Source organism: Bacillus rossius (assembly GCF_032445375.1).
Source record: "Bacillus rossius redtenbacheri isolate Brsri chromosome 9 unlocalized genomic scaffold, Brsri_v3 Brsri_v3_scf9_2, whole genome shotgun sequence".
Lineage (NCBI taxonomy): Eukaryota > Metazoa > Arthropoda > Insecta > Phasmatodea > Bacillidae > Bacillus > Bacillus rossius.
Genome location: NW_026962013.1, coordinates 19886106 through 19905201, shown reverse-complemented (window position 1 = coordinate 19905201; position 19096 = coordinate 19886106). Strand labels below are relative to the sequence as shown.

The window sequence follows — 19096 nt, the reverse complement described above, 5'->3', positions numbered from 1 at the left end:
GTTGCCTGGCTACGGCGAGTCAAGGTCACGCATCGCTTTTCGGTTTAGTAGAAATCGGGCGAAAAAATAAGTACACGTGATATCTCTCTACACCCACCCACCCTCCCCCCTTGTGATATTTCGTGATTTTTCCCTCCCCCCCTCCCCCCCTTACAAGCCTCACGTGATTAATGGACGATCGACTAATCGACAGAAACGCATTATCGAAAGTGCTGGTCGGTATTTGTGTCACGGACGCACTACGGTCAAGGCGTGATCCAACCCCGGGGCCCAGCTGCGATACGGCAGACGGCGTGTTGATGCGAGAGTGCGTGCACCCAACACGCGTGCAGTCCCGTGACTCAGCCGTGTATTTCCGTCAGCACATCCCTGCCGCGAGTCCCGGCTCCCCGAGGCAGTGTGGTCATCGGGAGCTCGTGTTTCCCCGAACTGATGCCGTTTCAACTACCCTGCTCTTATAGTGAGTTACAGTGCACACATCACGGGTACGTGGTTCATACCTTCTTGTGCAATCAAAAATCAGGGAGTTGTTTTCAACAACCCATTTACTTTGTTGGCTAATTGCAATATCACAAAATAGCTCAAAAAATAATAATTATAATAGTAAAAAAAATCTTTTGTTAGTCAACTCTTACAATTAAGACCCTATTTTCCAAAATTATCTCTGGAACCCAAGTCAAACCCAAACTGAAATTTTTAGTCCTAACATTTCATTTGATCACTCATTATATTACTTTACGAGTCCAAATTTAAAAAAAGCAAAACACACTTTTTTAGTTTAAGGGTAAGATACAAAAAACCAAAAAGATTTTTTATACATTAAATCTCAAGTGGTCCAAAAATCGCCAATTGTACTGCACATGCACAAAGCATTTTTTGCTGCCAAGTCTGAAACAATAAAACTTTCAACTACCCTCATTTATCTATTACTTACAAGTTATCTGTCTTTATTAAGAAGTTTTTTTTTTAGGTTTCTTGGTTAAATTTAAGGACTTTAAAGAGCCCTTATTCAATCAAGGATGAATTAAGGACTTTTTAAGGATATTAAGGAGGCGTACAACCCTGGGGTTACATATCCGTAATGATCATCTGCATTTTTCTTTCTGTAGTTATTACAACTTGTTTTAAATGCCATTATACTGTATATTAATTTTTCATCAGTATTACCATTTAAAATATATTGAAGTTCCATATACCGGCAACATCGCTAATCCAGAATGATTGTTGTTTAGAACATGCCGGATTAATGCCCTTTCACTATACTGGCAAAGTTAATCACTTTTTAAACATAATGTACATACCTAAAAAAGTGAACTAATGGATTTTTGTTTATTTTATCTTCTTTTAAAATGAGAGTATTTAAAAACTAATACAAAAAAGGCTAATTTAATAAAGCACACAGAAATATTATATGTTAAAACTCATGCTATATAGCCAAACCTGGATGTATATAAGTCTACATATTACACATTATTTTATAGAAATGATTAAAAAAAACTCTACCCATCCCTGCAATTACACTATAATGTTTAGTTTCTAAGAATTAATAAGAATTAATAAGAATTAACATCAACTAGTTGTAGTTGTATAGGTTAATAAATGGTATATGGTAGCATACAAAACACATAAGTCTAACTTTTAGAAAATTTTGCACAACAATTTTCTTATGGAAGTGTTACAAAATAATACTTCTTTAAAAAAAATACAGCTTTCAAGAGATTAAAATGTCATTTAAAATGTACTAACTTTTAAAGATACATTTCTCAGTTGACATTACTAAATAAAAGACAGATGTATCAAAATAAGCTGACATTGAAAATAACGACGTGTGTTTTACAGATTTTTTTTTAAATAACATTCTGTTAAGATGAAAGAAGCTAAATAAAATTTTACATTAAAAACACAAAAAAATTATCTACAATTCTAAAATACAGTTTGATAAACACGATATGCCAGACAGTAAAATAATAGTGGGTACTACTCACTCATACGTGTGCTGTGTCTGCCTCATCTCTCAAAACTGTGGTGAGAGGTTTCCCCCTCTCTTACCCAAACCACTACCCCAGCTTGCCACCCGCCTTTCCCCATCCCCTCCCCCCCTATACGAGCCAAGGGCTCCGGAGCCAGGCTGTCTCAAGTCACCAATACAAATAAAATAATAAAAGGACTGGAGTGATATTATAAATACTGTAGATAAATTATAAATTCAATCAAATTAAAAAAATTGTTAATAAAAGTAACACAGTATTCAATAATATGAACACACGTATATAATAAATTATTTGATTTGATAAAATAATCTAGATGAATTTTATTTAATGATTAAAATCAATAAATACGCTGAATGTTTATTCACCCCTCGTCAAGAGTTACACCGCGCACTATCGCCCCGGGACAATCGCAGCAGACTAGCGGACCACCCCGGCCCCACCTACCCCACCCCGACAGCGAAGCACGCCGCCAATAAAAATACACGTCTGCCGTGTCCTCCGCGGGGCACAGACCCTCTCGCCCGGCCCACGACGACAGCTTGGGAACTTTATTTCAGGGAACGACTGCGCGACGACATTAGCCCTCTGCAGTCTGGCAGCAGCGGCTGACTCTGTGTTCTTAGTTGAAGTTCACCACATGTACGTGTTCTCACTGCAGCCCGTCAACCACGTCAACAACTTCTGTTCAAGACAGTTTACAAGTTTCATCTTTAATTTTACACCTTCCAAGTTATTCAGTTGGGAAGTATTCTGCGATTATTTTAATATTCACACCCAGGTACAATGGCAAATGATAATTTCTTTCTACAGCCTTCAACTACTTTGCTGAAAGTAAATGACAGGTAGGGCCTAGGGTAAATTTAACAATGATTGAAAAGCACTCAAAATCCTTGGGGCAGTAGGAGTTCATCATTAGATGGCAAAAGTTTAAAAAAAATACAAGTGTTACAAATAAAAATTAACACTAGCAAATGTCATGCCATGACAGAAAATTTCTTACTATGTAGTAAATTTTTAAAAATAACATTCAGTCTCACACAAATATTGTTTTTTTTCTCTCATTATTTTGTCAATTTTTTTTATTTTAGGTCTGTTTTTTTTAAGTTTTAACTCAAAAACTCACTTGCATTATTTGTTCTGTCACAAATATTTTCAACAGATATTATTTACTATAATATCATGAGTTTCTTGCACGACCTCTTTACATCCATGATATTACTCTAAGTGAACATATCTGTGGCAGAACAACAAAACTGAAGGAAGATATCAGGTTTCAACCCTATAAAAAATTCTTCTACCCTATAAATATTTATGGACAACTTATGAATCTTCTTTCTCATGACATATTCAGTTAAGTGCAGTATTAAACTTTGTCCCAATTTTAATCCAAACCATGAATGATGGGTATCACAGTGAGTTTAAAATAAAAATCCATAGTGATATTAAAGAATATAACTGTGCTACAATGAAGGCCTTTAACAATATCTTTGCATAGCAAATAAAAAAGGGTAATCTTTACGACACGAAATTTAATATTTGCATATACTAATCATAATCTGAAACAGCAATACATTATTTTGCTTCTGCCTACTATTGTTATTGGTAAAGTACAACTCTTCTGTTACAGAGACTGATCAGGGAACAATAAAGAAATACCATGAACAGGAAAATTAAATAGCCAATCTTTACTTTTTTTACCCCAGCTGAACACCTGCACGAATCACAGCACTGTGAATATTACCCCCCCCCCCCCCCCAAATCACCCAGGTGCCAGCCAGCGACTTACGCATGTTGTCGAGTTGGCAACAACAAGGGGGGCGGGCAAGCCGTGCAGTTGGCAGGCCTTCTTCTGAGTAACTCAATGCGAGCCCAGGGTAACAATGCCCTGCTATCAAGAACAGGCCAATAGAAATAGAGCAGGCCAAAGTCACTTGTGGGGTGATGAGTCGACCTCACACGATCGATGACCCGGCAGGGGAAGGGGGAGCGAGAGTTATGACGAAAGGGTCATCAGTCACCATCGCCGTGCCGGGTCACACTCACTGCTCGTCAGGTCTGCTTTCGAGACTAACGAGCCAAGTGGCAACCACACATCACACCCGAACCATCCGACCTGCAACGTTTGGTATTACCTAAAGTTACGAGCCAGGTAAAAAACAAAAATAGACTACGATAGTCCAAAAGTATAAATAATAATTCAAAATTATCTGCTATCCCTTCTGTCACACAGCACATGCCATTGTTGAGAAAATTAAAACTCAATGATTTTGTATTTTGCTCTTGGTTTAGGGAATGATTTCTGCAAAACCAAAAAAATATAAATAAGACAACCTGGTACAGCCAGTCTAAAGAATAATTTTATTAGTAAAATTCTACAATGGTATTTTTTCTTTCTTAAAGCTTATAATAAAATATCATGCTATGAATAGATTATGTTTATTTATCTGTATAAAATCATTGTTAATTCATAAACATTGGTTTGCACCAATAGTCACATGGCTAGAGCCACACAAACTTCTATGACAAAAGTTGTGCTATGAGAAATTGTTGCAAATTTTGTTGTTTTAACTAAATTACCATATATTGGAGTTTGGAATGAAATGCTGTTAAGAACAATTGAGATAACAAACAAAGTCTTGGTTGTGAATAGACGTGTGAATAGCTTCTCCTAATATGAGTCGTCAGTTATAAATAATATTCATAAAGAGGCGGTAAAATAAGGATAGAAAAAAGTTGTAAAGCCTTGGAAGATAAAAATATATTCTTTGAAATAAGATTTTTTTTTTTTTTAAACCAGTCATATACTTACATCGTGGAGTGGTAACAGTGTTGAGAAAATTGACTTGAACCTGTTGTCACATATTAGTGACACGGGATATACTCTAACGTCAAGAGTCTTTTTAGTAGCCTACATTGGAGAATGACGTTGGGGAACTTCAGACCTGGCATCGATGCATAGACTTTGCACTGAACACTCGCAACCGACGTCATGGAACTGTTCATTCACCATCCACATCTACAATTGGGAGACTTTGAAGCTGGGGCCAATGCATCTACCGTCAAGAGGTGCGCTACAACAAGGCCTGATCATCGCCAAGGACTTGATGAGTATCCAGGACCGTGCTATTACTAAAACAAGTAATTACTAAACCATCGTCATATGTGCTATTGTTCTTGTTGAACTGTTTGTACTAGAAATCCCTCAACTTTCATTAGTGAATGTTATTAATTCTATTGACTAACCAGAGGTAAAGGTATTCAGTTAAGCTAAAGAATCTTATGCATCTGAGCAAGGTAGTAGTACGCTAATGAATTTGAAGCTAGTTAAATTATTGATTGTTTCAACACACTGGCCAGTCTAAATTGAGTCAAAGATATTTTAATTACATCATATTTAACATAATTAACCTTGTACTGCATTCCTAGTGTCCAATATTTGTGTGCATTTATCATTTATAAATGAAGGAATATGAATTTCTTTAATTTAACTCAAGAAATAGTCGGGGATTATTTGTTTCATTTCATACAATTCTGATACTATAACTTTTAGAATAATATCCAACCAAAATGGCAAAATTGGCATTTAGCATATGTCTTTTGATTAGTTTTAATAGTATCAATATGTCACTTAAATTAAATACACCTGAAAAAATATTTTTAAACGGGCTTTTATAGTGTAGTAGACACTTTAACTCATTGTAAGCATCTACAATTTAAATCCCATCCTTGGGATAGTTTATGTTGATGTACAAGCTCAACTCTACTTGTATGCTAACATCAACTAATCCCACTTAGAACTTAGGAATAAGAATAAAAACCTTTAAAAGTACTGTTATTTTTTAATGCATACATAATGCAGATGTGTATGATTTTAAATATCACTCGAACTTTCAACAAACATGTAAACTACAGTCCTTGTTTTCTAATTATGATGTGTAACTTTCCATACACCACTAAAAACACAACAATCTTATATATCAGTAGGGTCACCTAATCTGGACTAAATGGGAACAGAGCCTATCCAGATCACCGAAAGTTCAGATTAAACAGAATTTGCCTTAAAATGCACATAATACAAGTTTTAGATGGGTGAAACCATGAAAATATATGTTTTATTTTTCATGAATTAACTTTTCCTAGAGCTTAATTTTAGTTTTAATTCTACTGTGTACATAGACCAAGTTTTTAACCTACGAACTGATGTGAATTAACAAATCCAAACGTCTTTGTGATTAAAATTCACAATTTTAATTTTATTTCATACTTGAAACCCATCCAGATTAACCGAACGTCAGAATGAACAGGATCAACAAAATATTCTAAACTATTTCTATGATATATTTAAATTCCACCAGGTCATAATTCACATGAAGGAAACATGAAACCTAATTTCAACCATGATTGCCAGAGCTCTAATAACCGGCTGTCAAGAAAACCACGGTACATTAAAGGGATGAAGAGGGGATGCATCTGCCTTTGATGTGATTAGTTGCCAGATGCCCGCTGTGATTGCTTCTCTCTGAATCTTGCCTCCCCACACCCCACAACCGTTCTTCTTTCGTGTCCTCCTTTACATGTTACTTTTTTGCTCTCTGTCACAGGCTGATTCACTCACCACAGGCACACTGCCAATATCTTGTAGGACAGTCACAGCCAAAAAAAATGAGCCACAGGAATACTAACTTTCTTGAAGGGGAACAATTAAGGGCCTAATACAATTCTATTGGCTTTTTTATTTACTGTACACATAATTTCAAAGCATACATCATTTACGAAATAAAATTATTTAATCATATTTATATACCTATATTTCAAGAAACACATTTATGAGAGGGTGCAAGGTAGTGAGAAACCACCATCAATTTCCTAGCAACAGACATACCATATAATTCTGAGTACTGTGCTGCAAGACATTATATTCACCAAGCAGCTCTTAAATTGGCATAAAAAAAACACAAAGAACACCAAATTATAAAAATGTGATTGAAAGTATATATTTGAATTTTTGCAAGTGGAGTGAGTATTTCTTATGTATATAATTTATGAACAATTTTGGCACACTGTTACTGGAATTTATATAAGAAACTGGGATATAGCTAGAAATGTCTGAGTTTAGGTTATTTTATGTCTACCTACAGAGAGGTAGGTATCAAATTGAGTGCTTATGTAAAAATAAAATGCTTATATCACCACACCTGGAAGAGCTAAACATTTAAGCTTCTTGGTTAAGTGAGCACTTTAAAATTCTTATTATGTGTTTGCTTTCAATCAATTAGTTGTGAACCTGAACTGAAATATGATTGACTGAGTTTGAGTTGAATTTTGTGGGTGAGCGAGAAAAAATATTACCTATTTAGAGTTATTTTCAAGTCTTGAAAATGTATTTTCCATTTACACAAATTCTTGTTTTTTCTTTCTTTTTTTTCTTTTCTTTCTTTTCTCAATGCTGAACTGCAGTCATGAATGGAAAATCAGGACCCTCCATTTCAATCTGAAGTGTCAATTAAGAGTTGATTCACTCAGTCTGTCCATTCAAGTCAGTTTTTAAGAGCTTCTTTCATATTTCAAGAGAAATCATTCTCACGATCAACTGTGTGAAACTGAATGATTCTGTTTATCTATGCTAGTTGGGCAATGTTAGGAAACAAACTGGCAAAAGTTTTGAGGCTGCAAAATGTAAAAGTTCGGTAAATGATTTCTTTTTGTAATTATGATGATGGAAGATGTGATGGATCAAAGACTAAAATATAAATGATAATATCCCCATCAGTCAACCTGGGCTGAATGTTTTCAATAAGTGCACTGCAGTATCATGTTCTTGAACTGAATAGCGATAGATATTTGGTTTTGTATGGACTGAAACATTTTCACTAGAGCACATTTCCACTTCACGTTCATTGATGTCCTCAAAATCATTCAACGTACTAAGTTTTGTTTTGTCTGAATCCACAAATTATCCAACAATATTGAAGTCACCATTCTCTTGTTGAAATAATTCTGAACGACAGTTCATTACAGGTAGTACTTCACACATAAATAGCAAAGTAGCAATGAGTAAGTGCTATATCATTATGAGTGCAAGAACTCTGACCCTTGCGTTATTTCTTTCTTCCGATTCCCTTTCCAGGCTGTGTAACACCATGGGATGAATATCCATTCGAAGAACACTATGCTGCTAAACCTTGCCTAAGGCCCAGCACTTCTGAGATATTTTTATACACCATATATATGTGTGAATGTACGTGTGTATGCGCACACATGCGCTTCATATTTTTTTTTTATTCCAGGTATCTTTATAGCTGCTTGATACATTACAGATTCAATATGAGCAGCACAATGCACACCTATGCTTTACAAGTATTGAAAATTACCAGTTGCTGTTTAACTTCATTTGTTTTTGTCAAATATTTTTTCCACTACACAGTTATTTTCACCCGTAAGAAATAGCAATCAAATTTTCTTACAACATTTTCATACAGGATGTACATAAAAGAATGTCCTAGTTTCAATGGTGTATCATAACAGTTTGAGATTATTTACAACATATCATACATCAAATTAAAGGTAAACTAATCCAGTTTTTCTTACAAATGTTAAATATGTGCACCATATAAGAACATTATTGGTATTTACCTTCCCACTTCGATGAAAAGTTGACTCATCATGCGCACACCACACAATCAAGAAAGTTATCTTTCTGCTCAAACACTTGAAGTGTGCACAGTTACAACGTACAACATGGTCATCTGGCTTTAAAGCATGTAGCAACTGTAACAGGTATGGATGTATGTGTAAAAGTGTTCTTAAAACCTTCCACGTGGTCATCTTTGGCAACCGAAGTTCAAGACTTGCTTTCCGATCAGATTTCTTAGGACTGCGCAGGTAAGATGCTCTAACAAGGTCAACATCCTGTACAGATACTTTTGGTCGTCCCATGCTTTTTCCTTTACAAACACATCTGGTCATTTCGAATTGCCTATACCATCAGCAGCTTTTCTTTTGCCACATGGGGATCACAACTAAACTTTAAACGAAATGCAAGTTGAAATGAAATTACAGATTTACTCTTAGCAAATTGCAGAACAAAAAACGCTTTATCCTCAGGAGTTGCCATTTTGCGTAGGTGGCGCTGCAAGCGAGAAAACAACAAAGCAATAATTGTGCATGCGCTTATATAAAACTGTTTGAGCTACTCCTTGATTGTAGCAGTGAACCAAAACTTTACAATTCTTACAGTTGATACTATGTATTACAATTTATAACTGGGACATTATTTTATGGACTTACTGTATAACAGGGTCATTTTTATAATTTAGTATCAAACCTAAGCACAATATGAAACATTACTACTATCCACAGAAATAAAAACTTTTCCAGAGATAACTTTCACATATTTTAGGTAAAAAGTCTCCAATATTTGTTTTAATACATGACTATAAACTAAATGTGGTGTCAAAAATAGAAATGAAAATTACAAAAAGCTTCTGAAAATAAAATTTTTGTGACTTCCAGCACTGTTAGTTGTTATTTTGGGACTCTTTAATGACTTTTGTGACCACAGATCTTGCTTTTATTACTTTTTCATGACTTCAATGAGCTGTAGACACCCTGTGAAGCTAATAAAAAAAAATTTCCACAAGCATAAATTCAGAACCATGAATAAATCTCATTACATAGTGGCTAAAAAAATATACAAAATATTTTCCTTGGAAACACAACCTATCATAATGCAACATATAAAAAATTATATTTTTTTCTGAATTATTTAACATAATAGTCAAACACAATTTTCTCGAATCCAAACCTCAAACCTGATTCTAGATCTTAGGGGTCAAAAATAAAATAATATATAAGAAATTAAAAATATCAACTATGGTGTTGAACCTTTCAACCTTTTAAATGTTTGTTTCAAAACCAAGTTTCCAAAATATTGTAATGTTATATATATTTCTTGTTAATAATAGAATATCTTGGGGAATGATAACAGGATAGATATGAAGGAAAAAATTGACCTAGTACACTTCAGAGGTTATCAGAGTTGAATTTTTTTAATATACTTTATTTCCTCTAGTGATAAATTTTTTAATATACTTTAGAAGAAAAATATTAGAGGAAATAATCTTTTGCCTTGAATATGGACTCCTTTAAAGACTAAGGATTTAATAGTATTTGAGGATTTATGGAATTGACTGGCCCATCCCATCCATTATGTATGATACAGATTTCAAAACTAAAAAACATTCCCAGCTCACGGTACAAGAATTATAATAACGAAAATTCTTGCAAAAACTTGGAATTGAGACAGACATAAAGAGAACTGACTGTATCAACGTCACCATCAAGCAAGGCATGAAGACGGCTGGCTTACCAATACTGAGCTGAGACAGGTCCTTGGACAAATTCAGGTGCAGATTGGGAATGTCCTCTGTGTCTTCGTAGTCACTGCTGTCACCATTCAGAGGCGGCCATTCCTCCTGCAGAACATGCAACACACCGTGCACCCACCACGAACCATTCAGAGCGCTTTCTGATGAGACACACGAGTGTGACACCCATGGAGTTAAGAAGTTAGGGTGTGGGTGTGTGTAGTCTTTGCCATGTTAATAAATGAAGTTAAAACGAGAACGGCCGCGCTCCCCGCAGACAGCAACGGTTGCTGATTTGTTTTCTTACTGGGAATTATTTTTGACAAGTCCTGGAATATGTCCCTCGAGTTAAGTTACGGTTGTATTTCAACAAGGCAGCCTTAGGGCAGTATGTTCCAAGACAATCAGGTAAAATAGCAAATAAACACTTCCGTCAGTAACTAACTTATGGATGGCCATAACTAAACCTACTGCTGCAACTGTGGTTGTAGTTGGCAATATTTATAATGTGTTCGACTTGATCGAAGTGGAGTGCATGTCCTGTTTCATTGGTAGTCATTGATGGCATGTAACGAATTACAATTAATAACCTAGTCAGTAACTATTACTTCAGGAGTATATTTTACTCTAGTTTGAATCATTTTAGAAAAACGTAATCTCTAAATATTAGTAATGATTTATGACTATGTCAAGCAACGTACTACATACGTGAAATTACGGATGAAAAACAAAATATTTGCTAATAGTACTTGTTAGATGAACAAAACTATTTTGATCTTCAATGCAAACAGCCAAAAGAAAATAATTCTATGTTAAACATAAAAGGTGTATTTAATATGGCACTGAAATTAAAATTTTTTAAAGATTGATAAAAAATAAAAATTCATTTAAAATAATAAAAATTTTGAAATGAATACAAAGTAACCATAATTTTTGCTGATTCTCTTCTATGAAAGTTTTTTTTCCTTGTAGCCAGTTACTTTTCTCCCCAAGAAATCAGAATTGAACCAAAGCACATTTTTTATTACTTTTAACAAAATTGCTTATAGTTCATAAAACATTACAAAATGAAAATTGTATGCATGAAATTCAAGGCCTACCTAGAACATTTACTAATTTCAACCTTAACAGATATTGAATAAAGTTAGTAAAGTAACTGTATGAAATTTAAATGGAAAGTTTAGTAGCAGCCTAACGTTTTTACATTTTAACATATTATTTTGGTATAAAACAAATACTCACTAGTGGTTCGGGTTCTATGTACAAAGGACTCCTTAGTCGTTTTTGGTCTTCCTTGCTGATGGATCTAAATGAACCATTTATAGAATTAACTTCGGTTCCTGAAACAAGAATAAAAAAGTTAATACTTCAAAATCCTTAATACAAACAATGAACGGTTGATGAGATCATTTTGTTTGTATTTTAGTTTTGATGAAGCATAATGGTTCAACGAAAGCCATAATTTAACTTCTGCAGATATTGGCTAAATTATATAGACCAAAATATCTTCCAATATGTTAAATTTACATTAAAATATATAAAATAAAGGTAAACTGAAAACAAGACTTACGAAACATTACTGTTTAGAGACCTTGCTCGCCAGTGCCCAAGTTTACCACGATCATAAATATACATTTAGTACGAGAGAATTAATCCAACAAGATTAAAAGTAATTTAAACTTGTGTAGCCATAAACTTCATGCTAAATTAATGATATTCATAAAAAATTTCAAGCATTACTATTAAAAAATGGAATTTTTATAGATTAAATTAAGTTTTGTTTAAATTCTGCTGAATTACAACATTTAAACATTTTATATTTCATCACAAATTTTTTCACCAATGTATTTACTAAGCATTATCTAATAACACTAAAAAGTATGAAACTGTTCTTCGTTATGGTCACTTGCATGACATTTTACAGTTCGCAAATTACAGTTAAGTAAATACCTAGTGACAAAATTTTGCGACCAAACAAATGGAAAATACATATGGTAGAAGTTGATAAGTCTACAGGTATAGCCCGTAGACAAAATGCCATAGCATGCTTTACGAGCCTTATAAATCACTCCATTGTAACGCCCCTCGTGCCCTAACATTATATTATTTTAAATTAATAAAAAGGCCTTGGAAACTGCTGGGCAAAATATTAAGAAAATTAAAGTTAATTACCAGAGGGGACACGAGGCGGTGAACAAGACAAAATTTACACTCCCTGCACACTAGTAACTTGGGAGTTCGTGTATCGTTATGTTGAAGAAGGTATATGTTAAATAAATACACTATATAAATAATTTGGTCTATAGGTTTTCCTGGTTTATTATTAAGAGGTTTTGTTTTAGCATTATTTCGACATGATAATAAAGATCTTAGTAAGTTAAGGGGGCGCCCCAAAGTTATTTAAAACAATACATATTACACCTTAACAAACAAATGATTACATTAACGAAAATTTAAAGTATTACACCAAAATTTGATTCTCCCAATGATTACATATATTATTACTTTCCTTGATTCTACATGTTCTTGAGGATAAAGTTCTTAAGGCACTGCTCGCTGGTATATTTTTAATGAATTTAGTTCATTCTATGCAAGTGAAAAATATATATAGCTCACATCACCCGGGTCTTCCCAGGATGACGTCGGACCAGGAGGAAAACTCTTCTTAAGGGGGAAATCAGCTGGAGGTCCCGAAGATCATGCGGGGAGCAATTTGTCTCCCCAGAAACATGGACCCTGTCAGACAGGGAAGTTGGCTTCTATTTGCCGATGCGTCGCCAGCCAGGAACTGGATCCCGCGAATACGCGGCTGGGCGCAGATGTTTCTCCCATTTAAAAAAAAAAAAGATTTAAAAGAAATTAATTATTACTCTTTATACTACGCAGACGGACTAAACTACTTGAAAAAGATTATAGGGATAGCATCCCTTATTTAAGTGACTACATCGTCGGTTGCGGCCGGATGGAAGACTCGCAGTGTCTCGTCGACTCGCCGATAATCACAAACGGTCCGTCTACAGTCGCGACGCGAAGTGTCTCGTGAAGAACCGCATCTCGTAATTAAAAGTAAATGTTCAATCAAAAGTGGGAGGGGGGAGACTGGGACGTCCGGACCGAAAGGTTCCGAAGTTCCCCGAGTGGGCATCATAAAAAAACTCTGACTTTGATGTCTCGAAGTTGGTAGCACTGGCCGACTTTAGCGCTACCTGTTGAGGGGTGTCTGAAATAAAAAAGAATCGACTCGCCCAAGACGTCTGCTATAACAAGGGGATAAAGGGGGCAGTCAGGAGCTGCACTCTGGTGGCAAAGATAAGAAGTTACTGTTTCTGCCGCTAGATGTCGTGGGGTGGTCCAACTTTGCACACACATTTTTTATGCAAGTCGTCCTTGACGCCGGCCAACACTTGGCGGGGTTAACGGCAGGGCAATGCTCCGAAGCTGAATTCTCAGAACTGAAGGGGGGGGGGGGGGGGGGCAAAAGCGCAACGACGCTGGGAACGAGCGTCCATGACATGCCTTTCGAGGAGAGAACCTAATACGTATTCGTGACGGTAAAGGCTATGGTCAGCTCGCCTCTGAGAAATGGTAACAGCTCGTCCAGAGCTGTTGTATGCAGTTTTAGTCGTGAAGTGAAGTAATATTACAGAATTGGGACGTGCCTGGAAGCGAGGGAAATGTTAAACGGGCCGCCAACGAAGTCATAGATCTGCAAAAGATCCGATAGGTCTCTGGGAAAGGTGCTTCGGTCTAAGTGGCACAAAGTTTAACTAAGGGGAGTACACCAGCCTAACAAAGAGTAAATCACCCAAAGAAACCAAATAAATTGAAAAAATAAATATCCAAAAATTAATTTAAAATTATAATAAAAATTTAAAAAGGTGTCGAAATGCCTAATTTCCGGCACACCAGTGCTACAGCTAAGATCATATGTACCAGGACACGGTGTCTACAAAACCAGCTCTACAAAATTCCCTGACTTTTCCCTGTTTTCCAGATCAAAATTTGTGATTTTCCCTGACCTTTCTTGTAAATTGTAAGATTATTTTTTAATTTTGTTTCCCTAGTTTTGGTGTGGGAGTGTGTGTGTGCGTACGATTGCATAATAGTATCTATACGGAAACAAAAAACCTTATATATTTAACTGAACAGACCTTCAGTGCATTGTAACATGTTTGCAAATAATGAAACACTTAAACTAAAGGCAAAGTAAACAATAGTGTACTTACCATGCAATACAAATGTTTTAACTTTCAAAATAAGTTTAAGTATTTCAAGCAATAAAATATTATGCATATAGATAAACAATACCATTTAAATGTAATCCCAACATCTGTACTAATCCACACACAAACATATGACCACACTGAAATAACACAGCACTACGCAGAAAAATTACTGATTCCTCAGTGTGTCTATTTCAGCTTCCAAACGACTTGCTTCCTTTGCAGCATCTTCCAGCAATTTTGCTTTTTTTTTTCTCCAAGTCTTTCACAGCAATTTCAGCATACCTTTTTTGCCACCTTTCTTTTTCCTTAGAACAAGCATCACTGGACACTCTAGCTTTCACCTCTGCATACTTCGCTCGAGAATTTCTGGCCGCATGAATAAGAGATTTGGTGATAGGGACATCTCTTACTTCACCATAGGATAGGACAGCATCATAGACGATATGCCGTGCAATCAATGAGGTCTCCTTCTGATTCGTCATTAAACACTCGGAATTTACAGAAAAACCCCGTTCAACGTTTGAGTTTCCATGTGACAGAATCATGATCATCTTCATTACTCTTAGAACTGATCATCTTCATTACTCTTAGAACTGATGGATTACTACCATTCTCTTGAAAAATGCTTTTCCAAAATGAATCCAATCGCACTGTACTACTAGTGTACTTCTTAAGAGATACTGTTACAAAAGGAAGAGAACACACGCGCTGAAATTCTGTAAGAACATCGTCAGCGGTTGAACCAGAAACCCAACGATTTTCCGTCAGAATGTCAAGCAGAGAAGTCATTCGCCGTGCTCGAAGTTTGGGATCAGCTGCGACAGAAGGATCAAAGCATGTAATTGCTCTTGTCAGTGGATAAGCTAAAGGACTATGTTCCAACAGCTTTGACACCATTTTCGCTAATGCATTGCGACAATCACGACGGAATTCCATAATCTGAAGGTCTTTCACAGATTTCAACAACTTCTTTAGTGCAGCATGACATGCAAACCCTATATCAATTTTTTCAAATGATGTTAGATTCTTAGTATCTTTTACATCTATAGATTTAGGAATACTTGCTGTTTTAAGTACCTCTTCTTTTACAAACCTTGTCATTAGGTTGTTCAAAACAGATGTGAGAGCACTGTGCAAAAAAGGGGCCAAAGGTAGATCTGATTGGAATTCAGTGAGAAAAGGTTCAACATGATTGGCCAGGGTTATGAAGAATGCAAGTTTTGCTTCTAATAGGGGATCATTAATAGCAGCAGAAAGAGTTTTGAAACTATCAATTTTTGGAGCTTTCCCTTCACCCTCTACGCCTTTCACAAAAGCGGTCAAATGTGGCAAAATACTGACTGCTTTCTGTGCTACATTTGCATTAGCAAGCCAACGCACAGAACAGAATTTCAATGGAAAATCTGCAGACCCTGAATGCTGAGTATAGATTGCTCGTCTGGCAGGAGACATGTTGAACTGTGTCTCTTCAATGCCACTTTTAAAAGCTCCATGAACTGTATGAAGACCACACCTGCCCAGTTGTAAGATGACGGAAGCAGTAGTATCATCCTTCTTAAGTTCCAACCTAAAATCCGTCAAAAACTTGTTATTCACATTTGGACCATCCATAGACAACTGAAAAATCTTTTTTTCACTGAGGGGATATATAGCTTCCCTAAACCCTTTTAGTAAATCACTGGCGGTAGTACGGCCAAAGAAAGCAGACATGAGGTACCGTGTGCTCACCTCTTCTGTAGCAGAATTACAGAAACGAACATTGATGTACATTTGCTGCCTCTGTGCCACTTTTTTCAGAGATTCATCAAAGCCCAGAACAAAGTGTTCACAACTATGAAGAGTGCCTTGTAAAATGTCTTTAAAATAAGGCGCTAAACCATATGTAGTCAAATATCCAAGCTTGTCACGCTGTAACTGCATTTTTGCTGCAATCTGGCTATTAGGGAACATGTAGCTAAAAATTCCAACATTTTTAGCAGCAGCCCTCATTGATGAATGTGTAGCAATGCTCTCTAATGTCCAGACAATTTCAGCTTTTGTAACATCATCATTCAACAAATATGACTTTAGTCCACTAGACGTAGAGGCAAGACTTTCCTGTGCAGTAGATGAAGCTGGCTGCATTGGTCCAGCCAGTGTGGGTGAGTAAGACGATGCAGCTGATGTAAGTGGTTGTGCTACAGTTATTGTCTGTGGTGAAGATGTAGACTGGGAAAAACACTCACTCTGATAAACTACAGGATCTTTTTTCACCTTTAACTGTAAAACTGCTTCTAGGGACATTGAAGTTTGACTGCTGTTGAAAAGTTTATTGTGCTTAACACTGTTCAGATGGCTTGTAACTGCTCTTGTTCCCATGTTGCTCAAAGCTTTTATTGCATATGATGCATAACGCAGAATGAGGATTCAATATTCATCGAATCCACGTGAACTGGCGCAGCGAGTCTTCATTGAATAATAACACATCGGTCGAACACGGGTAATAACATCCACACACACGAATCCAGCTGGCAGCCATTACCAAAACATAACAATAAACTGCCTCTGGCACAGAACAAAAGAAACACACTAGCACACACTACCGTAAAGTACGGTACTACGCAACTAATTTTGTTAAACATCCTAGAAAAACCACAACAGAAAATACTGATGTGCAAGCAGTAACTGTACATTTTAGTAAAATAATTATTAATTGCCTTGAGAATTTCCCTGACTTTTATGAGGCTAGGTTAAAATTCCCTGACATTTCCCTGACTTTTCCAGAAAAAAAAATTTCCCTGACATTTCCCTGTTTTCCAGATACGTATGTCGACACCCTGCAGGAGTTCATTACCAATTTGCATCATTTAAAAAAAAAAAAAGTATTATCAACTAAAAATAAAAGTAGGATCTTCTATGGCTTTGCTAACCAACAGACTTTCCTCAGATTAACGATTTTCGCAAGGAAGAAAATATTTACTTAATTCTCAATATTTACGTCATTCTCAAACATATAGTACTTTTTTAACTGGTTGGACTTAGTTCAATTCTAAAAAGTAGTTTTTTTTAAAAAACTTTAAATAGGCATTGGTATCATCATTTCATGTTGCTGAACTGTTTTAATGTCATAATAGACACAATGAAATTACAAAACTAAAAACACTTAACATTCAAACTTTATCTTATAATATATAGCATTAAGTAATATATACATATAAAAGAGAGCGTTACTTACTAGGATTTTCCACAAAAGTACGTTGGAAACCCGAGTTCATCTCTTCTTCAACAGTAAATTCATCATCAGAGCTCTCAGGTCCTAATAACAGAAGTATCATGTAAACTAAAAAAATTCACTTTTAAACATCCATTAAAAACCCAAAAATTTTAACCTTTCTAAACATTTTAACTTGCCAAAGTGTAAAACCAAAATCTTCAATATAGATGTAGCATTAAAAAATTTTTTTTAGCAATTCTTTTTATGTTTATATTTATAACATTCTCGTGAACTAAATAACACTACAGAAGAATACTTTTTTCTTTAGTGGCAGTGTTTTGTTTAATTAACTCACATCAATATGTGCAATATTGTTTCATGTACACATTTAAGTGTATTACAACAAATTGTTGAAGCAGTTCATCAATGTAATTGTGCTATATGTGTACTAATTATTACACGTGGTTTAATTTTTAGTGACCAAAAAAATCCACTATTTTTAATGATGAAATTTGTTTTTTTCATAATACCATAAAATCTTGTCCCGAAACATGGGTAATCTTTTCGAATTCTACCAAGTTGATGTTTCGGGTGGTGTTATGAATTAATTGGTGCAAACATCCATTCCGCAACTAAGTGGGAAAACCCAGTGCACATAAACATGTATGTTAAGTGACCTGCTACAGTGATGCAAAATAGTGCAAGTGCACATTGCAATGCATCTTCCAGCTTGTTGGTGAGATACAGAACATGAACATGCAAGGATAAATAAACATTGTGGAGGAAAATAAGATTGTTCTCATAAATTTGGCCTGAAACCCCAATATCAGTTAAGACGTTGTTTTGGCACGTTCCCTTTAATTTAAGAGGCTAATTTTAATGTTCCAAATTAGTTATTATATAAAGCTTCACTAATATTACAACAATTAACTTCATGTGTTTCAAATTAACATTTTCTTTCCCCATCAGCAGTTTTATTTAATGCATTGAAAAATACATTTGAAAAAAAGTTTATGCTGATAATTTTTGGATTTTGAAACACTTCAATTGAATATGTAATAAAGAGAACCTGGTTTATGTTGAACTCAATATAAATTTCTCCAAAATTAAACTACTGTGCTACAATAGAAAATAAGACTCTCATGAAGGCAGGATACTCACCAAAGGAAGACAAAGACTCGCTGCTTATGTACTGGACTGGCTTATCGTATCCACTGAACATAAGCAACAAAGTTTCCATGATATTGACAACATAGTCCATGCTTGGTCGGATACTGGGTTCTTTGGCCCAACAACTGCAACAGTTCAACAACAAAATAA

At 35.4% G+C, this 19096-nt stretch overlaps 1 protein-coding gene across 3 annotated transcripts in view; it reads right to left on the bottom strand.

Annotated features, from left to right (window-relative positions):
* The window catches only part of LOC134543343 (mitogen-activated protein kinase kinase kinase 7-like), a 53412-nt gene that overhangs the window by 18016 nt on the left and 16300 nt on the right, over window positions 1–19096 (bottom strand). For all 3 annotated transcript variants that reach the window (XM_063388311.1, XM_063388312.1, XM_063388313.1), the window contains exons 6-9: window positions 18938–19071; window positions 17798–17878; window positions 11600–11697; window positions 10360–10465 (exon numbers count right to left, since the gene is read on the bottom strand). In XM_063388311.1, the coding sequence (XP_063244381.1) occupies window positions 10360–10465; window positions 11600–11697; window positions 17798–17878; window positions 18938–19071 (419 nt within the window). The remainder of the gene's footprint in view (window positions 1–10359; window positions 10466–11599; window positions 11698–17797; window positions 17879–18937; window positions 19072–19096) is intronic.